The sequence below is a fragment of the Populus alba genome, chromosome 16 (genome assembly GCF_005239225.2).
Source record: "Populus alba chromosome 16, ASM523922v2, whole genome shotgun sequence".
Classification (NCBI taxonomy): Eukaryota; Viridiplantae; Streptophyta; class Magnoliopsida; order Malpighiales; family Salicaceae; genus Populus; species Populus alba.
Window position 1 is genome coordinate 8,072,715 of NC_133299.1, and position 8,348 is coordinate 8,081,062.

Below are 8,348 nucleotides of genomic sequence, written 5' to 3' on the forward strand. Positions count from 1 at the left end.
TCAAAGTCGCTCATTTTTTAAGTATTGTTTTAAGCTAACTCCTTCAATATTGTTAAGTACAAGTGCAAGCTTTGCAGAAAGGTTGCTGCTTGCTCTCCCTGAGTTCAATCTCCTCCCTTTTTAAAATGCCAAGCAGTTGTTTTAAGCTACACAAAAAATATCAATTCCACTTGTCATATCTTGATATGGGCAATGATGTGCTGTAACTCTATTAAGCTTTGTCTTTCCCTCGTTGACACCTTTCCTCTCTAACGTCATGATTCTCTTTTTTTTATCGCCACACAAAATAAAATAAACAAATAAAAATATAGAAAATTATGAAATGGATTGAATATATTTTTGGAAATTTTTTATACTTTTGAAAATGAATGGAAAATTGGAGTAAGAAATAGTTTCTCACAACCAGCAAAAGAAATCACCACCAAATATATATAGAAGATGTTGCAAACATACTAAGGGAACAAATAGAAGAAAACAACAAGAACATATTCTACAGATTCTCCCAATCATGTTACCTGGTCTTTCCAACATCAATTACAAGAACTTCAGATGCAGTGTTTACACAATTTGTACTCATGTCATACTCAAAACTACAATTATAAAAGGAAACACACTTAAATCAGCAACCCAATTATCAAGATATCCTCCATTCCCAGTAGCCTACCTTGCAGAGCAATTCATCATGAGGCCTAAAAAATCAATAACACCTTTGAAGCGTTCACTTATCTCAAAATACCAGAATGAGTATCCGAAATTCTGAATCACTAACTAGAAAACATTTCCTTTTACAGCCCACTATCAACCTGTAAGCACAACTCTCTGACATACTCTAAAAACCTAACCTTCAACATGTTCAAACCAAATGTCAAATATGACAGTTTTGGACATACACACCTCATGATCCACAGTTGGCATGCATCTGTCTCCTGATCTTACACATCAGAAGACTTTGTAGTTTCATGTAAACATGTTCCAATGCATGGTCATTGGATGAATATATAAATGAAAAGGAAACAGATTTAAGAAAAAAACTGATTCTAGTTCACTTGCGTCTAAAAAGGATGAAAACATATGCATGCTTTATATGACAATAAAAAGAATGCAGCCTTTCTCAAATGTTTCAATTCAAAAGAGCAGAGACTTACCCATGTTGGTTTGCTTTGGTTATAGGCTTCTGTGACTGCCAAATAGCAATACATGGACATATGCCTAAACCAAAATAAGACTTCCCATGTAATCTTATTCATAACTGCCCATTCTCTGGATCACTTATGAAGTCCTAAGAATCATCCCCGTTTCCTAATGAAGTAAGAAACATGTTGGAAATCTCGAGGTCATGAATGACACAATGCAACACACAGCATCTAGTCAATACTAAGAATATTGGATCATGAACATGCAGCTTCATGAATATATGAGACACTAGCGACATGTACTTGTCATGGTGAATTTGTCCAATGGAAAAAAGATCACTAGATACTTTCTTTGAATAGGCTAAAACATTAACATTTTTCCTAGATTCAAAATTCAGAACTTCTGATACTCTTAGAAGATTTCAAGAAAAGTGAACACTCAAAGGCATTGTCGATTCCTCTAAGCCCCAAGAAAACAACATCAAAAGCTAATATGAAACAGAAGGTGCCAAAATCATGTCAAATGCCTTCAAGAGATTTATCTGAGAATGAAGAGTGCTGCATCTGGGAGTTCTTTTGTTGAAAAATGAAAAGGTGGATAGAAGCCACTAGGAGAATCTCATGTTAGAACACTAAACCTGCCAAAACAACAACAGAACAAAAATTAAGATTGAGTGAACTAGCAAAATTAAAACCCAAATAAACGACTCAACAGCTGATCACAGATATAATGTCAATTCAAGTCAATTTGAGGTTAACTTCCAATGCAGAACATATTTAAAAAAAAAAATACTTAACAATTATTCTCTCAAAAAATTAATAGCCGAAAATTAGAAAATAAAATCTCAAATAATACCTAAGAACTAGCAAAGCAGATGTCAATTCAAGACCCTCCACCAGCCTCGCCTGCAATAGCTGCCTTCTGATTGCAGAAAGAAGAAAAAAAAAAAAAAAAAAGTTCAGTACTGAGAAATAATATAAAAATAAATAACAATTTATCCTTTCAAATGAAATGGAGCAGTAATCCATGAAAGAAGGTCTCACTGGCTCAAGATCCCCCTTGCCATTTATGGATAGAGAACCAGATGAACTTTGTGAGAACCTGGAAGCATGGAGTAGCATGTTAGTCATGGTTCTTATGAATCACGAGCATTTTAAATTCTGAACAACTCAGACCAGTTTGCAGTTAAACATGCCTGAGAGCCCTTGCCTTCCTTTTGTCCTCTTCCAGGGTATTTGATTTAGCAGCCGGTGTGAATCTTTCAACACGAGATTTCTTCTTTGCCTCCTCATCACTAGCTGCGGGTGGTACAGGAATCCCAAACCTGAAGAAACAAAATAATAAGTTTTAGGACTAACTTGCGAGAACAGTGAACTGAAAAACAAGGGCAATTCAACTAAAGCTATTTGACACCAGGATGCAACATGGAATAACACCTCTCTGCTCTAGCCTTCCTCTTCAGCTCCTCTGATTTCTTCACCGAGTCTGTCTCTGATCCCTTTGCTGTAGATCCAGTGCCAGTGCCAGTGGTAGTGCCAAACCTACAGCATGATAGGTTCACCGATGAAAGTTTCAGTTAGTGAAAAAGGAAATCAAGTTCTTAAGACATTTCCATGGGAAAAATCCCATTGGCACCTAGAAAATCATTTGATCCATACAACACCTTCCCACAAACGCACCCATTTTCATTTGCACATAAGCAATTGCACGTGCACATAAGCACAAGCATACACACCAAAGCATAAACTCCTTCAGAGACTCATGCTGGAATCACCAGGGCCGAAGCAGTGGCAAATGCATGCAAATGTTGAAACAAAGTTTCCCATGACTTGCTTTATGGACTCCAACTATTAACTTTGTATTATAAATACTATAACAGATAAAGCCAAATGCACACCTTTCTAAAAGTCAAGATCAGTGTCTCGACCATTAAAGAAGCGAAGTTATGGTTTTCATTCCCAAAAATAATATACCCTCTACTTTTCAAAATACCAGTTAAGCTCCCAAAAGAACACTAGAACAACGCGTATGTAATCTAAACTTTGGGCCAAAAAATCCACAACACAGAATAACTTAAATCATGTATTATGTATGTAACTTTGAATCAAGTTCCACTAATCCAAGCGAAAAAAAAGGAAAGAAATTCAAAACCCTAATTGCAAAGTTCAAAATAGTAAATAAAAACTAATAAACCTAAAACACGAAGAAAAACATATTTAATACCTTTCAGCACGAGAATTGCGTTTCTCTTGCTCAGAAAGCTGAACAGTAATTCCAAAACGTTCAGCACGGCGGATCTTCTTCTCGATATCGGTGACCGGTGCAGCGCTCTTTGAGTTCTCGGAGTCCTTCTTAGGCCCTTCGGTAGCTAACTCAACGGTGGATGATGCGGTGTTGGTAGAATCTTCGCCTCGATCTGGCTTGGTAGAATCAAGGACTGCCGTGTCTAGGGTTTCGCTAGGGTTGTCTTCAACGGCGGCGGTTGAGGGATTATCTGTTTTGGTTGCCATTGAGAGAGTACAGAGATGTGGAAGTTGGAGAGAGAGAGAGGATTCGGCTATTTGGAGTGGATTGGAAGATGTTTGTTGCTTTGTTAGACGGAGGCGAGGTTTTTTTTTTTTTTTGTGATTTAAAATTATTTTTAAAAAAATTTTAAATTTTTTTATATATTTTAGATTATTTTAAAAATTTATATTAAAAATAATTTTTTTAGAAATAAAAAAAATATATATTATTTTAATATATTTTTAAATAAAAAATATTTTTAAAAACAAAATATAAGGGTGAGAAAGAAGAGGCACGGATGTGAGGAAATAAATTTGTGGGAGATTCTCTTTGAAATTTTTTTTTTTTTTATTACCGGTCAAAGTACTGGTTAGGGGCCTAAAACATTAATTTATTTGTACGGATGTTTAAAAATAGTGGTCAAGATGTAATATCTGTATTATAATCTATCAAAATCAGTTAATATAAATAATAATCAGTAAAAAAATATATAAGAAATAGTTATTGTAGATTGGGAATTTTGAAACACGATTAATTTAACCTAATTATATACCCTATATTTATTTTATTTTTATATTTAATAATTTATAGATTGAATATTTTTATTAAAAAAAACTCTCACTTACTTTTTCTCAAGATCTTTTATCCAGCTAGGTTCATCCTGCCATTCTTGAATACCACTCACACCTGGGTATTATTGATATGGTGACACTCACACCTCTATAATAATTAATTAACTCAATTGATTATATTACAGTTGAGATACGATACAAACTATTTCAAACATTCCACATAAATCTATAAAAAAAATTAACTCAATTAATTATGTTCATCTTGAAAGCAAATAAAAATAGCATAATACCACAATATGCGAGAGAATATAACCTATAAAAATCTTAATAAAGATTTTTATTATGTGCAAATATTTTCTTAAATCTTCTTCACATTCTTTCTTATTTTTAATATTAAAATAAATAAAAATGATGGTTATTTGTAATGATTTTCAAAATTACTTGTTGTGTATTGTATGAAAGTAAAAATCTTAATAAAGATTTGTATTATGTGCAAATATTTTCTTAAATCTTCTTCACATTCTTTCTTATTTTTAATATTAAAATAAATAAAAATGATGGTTATTTGTAATGATTTTCAAAATTACTTGTTGTCTATTGTATGAAAGTAATTGTAGCACAAAATCTTTTCAAAATAGATAAAATTAGTTAGATTGTTTGCATTACGTTGCACATGCATTTGTTAAAAACATTAATAAACACTAGGAAAAAAGAAAAACAATAACTTCTAAGATTGAAGAAACTAGTAGTATTTTGTGCTACAACCTAATTATGTTCATCTTGAAAGCAAATAAAAATAGCATAATACCACAATATGCGAGAATATAACCTATAAAAATCTTATAAAGATTTTTATTATGTGCAAATATTTTCTTAAATCTTCTTCACATTCTTTCTTATTTTTAATATTAAAATAAATAAAAATGATAGGTTATTTGTAATGATTTTCAAAATTACTTGTTTTCTATTGTATGAAAGTAAATTGTAGCACAAAATCTTTTCAAAATAGATAAAATTAGTTAGATTGTTTGCATTACGTTGCACATGCATTTGTTAAAAACATTAATAAACACTAGGAAAAAAGAAAAACAATAACTTCTAAGATTGAAGAAACTAGTAGTATTGAAACTAAAGTTAATAAAACCTAACTATAACATGCCAACCACTTCAATTTGCTACAAAACAATAATAATTTGCAAGTAAATATACGTGAACATGGAAAACAGTAGGATATTGATAATTGTCAAGTCCATGTACCTTGGACTTGGCTATTCTCCAAGTCCAGGCACATTGGGTCTTGCAAACATAACATACCCATGTTATTTGGATTTGGTTCACTGCTAAGTCCGTACACTTTGAACTTAGCTGACGTAAAGTCCAAGCATCTTGGGTCTAGCAAACATGTCATACCCGCATTACTTGAGTCTACCAAATATGTCAAACCTATGTTACTGTAGACTTGACTGATCGTCAAGTCTACACATCTTGGGTTTAACAAACATGTCAAATTCACGTTACTATGGACTTGGTTAACTGTCTAAGTCCACGTGTTTTGGACTTGATGATCCGCCAAGTTTAGGCATTTTGAGTATGGCAAACATATCAGACCCATGTTATGTGGACGTGGCTGCCCACCAAATCCATGCACTTTGAACTTGATTGACTGCCAAGTCCAAACATCTTGGGTCTAGCAAATATGTCAAACCCACATTACTCTGAACTTGACTGACCGCCAAGTCTATGTGTTTTGCACTTGACTAGTGCCAAATGCAAGCGTTTTCGATCTGGCAAACATGTCAAACTCAAGTTACTTTGGACTTGTTTAGTGCCATATGCCAGACTCACATTACTTAGGTCTAGCAAACATATCAGATCCACGTTAGAAGACAACGTATCATTTGCGCAACCCAGAATTCGGCCACTGTGGTGGCTAGAAAACAAGGTCCTTTGTTTTTTTCACTTAAAAAAACATATTTTCAGCCCATTTTGACCCAAAACACCTAGAAAACACCCTACAAACCTTGTTAAACCAATTCATGACCACTAAAAACCAAATAAACCACCACAAAACCCAAAATCCACCCGAAAAAAAATTTCTTCCAAAGCTCAGATATGTTTTTTTAGGTGTTGTAAATGAATTGGTTGTCTTGGTGATTAGTACTTAAAAGTGCATGTTTATCAAGGTTTTATATCATCATTTTGCACTTGAAGTATCAATAACTCCTTAACTAAAGCATGTTTTATAATAACAAGTTTGATACTATAAGATACCTTAATTTATGGTAAATGCTCATCTTAAATGCAGGCCTATCACATAAATAAAAGGATTGATTGATGAGTTTAAGTATTGAAAGTGAAAGGACAAAGAGATGGCCAAACTTAGAAAAGAGATGCCGGTGCAGTCCAAACCGGAACATTGCTCGGTAATTAGATCATATCTGGAACTCTAGATCTCGGATTTAGGTCCATTTTATATGGATGGAAAGGTAAGACAAAGACCTACAACTTTCATGGGAGCCCAAGATTTAAAAAGGCCGTTTTGAAGTCCAAACTGAAGGAACAACGAAGAAGTCCGAAGCTGTCCTGCAGCCCAGACACTATTTAGTGTTCAACCCATATCTTGAGTTCTAGAAGTCCAAATGACCTCATCTTTTTTTTGTTGGAAAGCTGAGACAATTTTCTAGAACATTCCTGAGGATTCTGGGCAAATTATGATGTTAGCAATGACGTCTTGTTCAGACAAGAAGATAAGGATTGTCACCAAGTCAAGATGTGGCCACCCTCTCATCAATTAATTAACAAATCAATAGTTCCAAATTTTGGCCTATAAAAGGAGGCACTTACCATGTATTAAGGCATCTTGGTTTCCAGATCAAGATCATGCTCTAGCTTTCTCTCTTTCTATTGCTTATGTTTTGCTTTCATTAATATCAAGTTTATGCACTTCATTTCCTTTCCTTTACTTAGTTAACTTCTTTCTCATTTATGTTCTTATCTTGTTCATCTATGTTTCTTTCTTTCATTATGTTTAGCTAAGTTAATTATGTCAAGGTGAAAAGGGTACACTAATGGTGTAAGAATAAGTATAATATAAACTTAACATGGACCTTAACGTTGGATACTAACATGCTTTATATTTGTTATCTTGTTCACTTTTAATACTTTGCTTGTTAAATGGTTAATCTAGATTTATGTTGTATAACACTTGGTACAACAAATACTTGGTACTTTCATAGCCCATACTGTATGGTATAACCGACACCTGAGCTATGAAAGGAACTTGATTTGTTGTTAACATAAGTTATAATCATGAATGCCTGCCAACATTTACAAGTATTAGCTTTATTCGAATAAGATAACTAATGTAATCATGTTAACAATTTATAATCTGATTGGAACCTCCTTTATGCGTGGTTTCCAATTGAGTAATAAGAGTTTATACTATACTTGTTTGAAGTACCATTAGTGGATCCTCTAACCTTGACATTTATTTTTATCGTTGTTTAATCCTTACATTAATCTTTCAACTCAAAGTTCTCATTAAATTTTTCCTTCTCTTCTTTATTATTGTTGTTGTTGTTGTTGTTGTTATTATCTGTTCATAAACTCAGTATATAGGCTGGAAACCTGTAACCCGATCTTTTAGATCATTCTCAGGTATAACAACGCCACGTACTGAGTATTATTATTATTATTACTAGTACTAGTACTACTATTGTTATTATTATCGTTATTATTGTTGTTGTTGTTGTTGTTGTCTTGCTATTTATAATTTATACAATTAACCTCTCTGTGGTTCGACCCCGGTCTTGCCGGGTTATTTATTACTTCGACACTCCTGCACTTGGGAGAAGACATCAAGCTTTTGGTCGTGTCACCTGCCGAGTTCATGCACTTTGGACTTGTGAAACCTTGAATAAATTTACACATAATGGGGAATAAATTGAACTTATTTGTGCATTAAGTCTAGACACCTTGAGTTTGGCAAACATGCAAGACCTACGTTATGTGAACTTGGCTGACTATCAAGTTCACGCACTTTAGACTTGGCTAACGCCTTGGGTTTGACCAATATGTTAGACCTATGTTACTTGGATCTGGCAAACATATCAGACACACGTTACTATAGACTTGACT

The 8,348-nt window shown here is 33.5% G+C and overlaps 1 protein-coding gene across 1 annotated transcript; it reads right to left on the minus strand.

Moving 5' to 3' along the window:
- Positions 1-467: 467 nt before the first annotated feature.
- LOC118045903 (uncharacterized) lies at positions 468-3,749 on the minus strand. The gene is made up of 6 exons (XM_035054651.2): positions 3,358-3,749; positions 2,571-2,675; positions 2,330-2,458; positions 2,178-2,235; positions 1,990-2,055; positions 468-1,771 (listed from the first exon to the last, which is right to left on the minus strand). Exons 1-5 carry the CDS (start codon positions 3,642-3,644, stop codon positions 2,017-2,019), a joined length of 618 nt encoding a protein of 205 aa, XP_034910542.1. The 5' UTR covers positions 3,645-3,749; the 3' UTR covers positions 468-1,771; positions 1,990-2,016.
- Positions 3,750-8,348: the final 4,599 nt, after the last annotated feature.

What these genes read in the sequence shown, in the direction of transcription:
- LOC118045903 (XM_035054651.2), bottom strand. Translation starts at nt 3,644, where the DNA reads ATGGCAACCAAAACAGATAATCCCTCAACCGCCGCCGTTGAAGACAAC. An exon ending in AGGAAGGCTAGAGCAGAGAG is followed by an intron (nt 2,459 to 2,570) that starts GTGTTATTCCAT and finishes TTGTTTCTTCAG; the next exon opens with GTTTGGGATTCCTGTACCAC. An exon ending in AGGAAGGCAAGGGCTCTCAG is followed by an intron (nt 2,236 to 2,329) that starts GCATGTTTAACT and finishes CCATGCTTCCAG; the next exon opens with GTTCTCACAAAGTTCATCTG.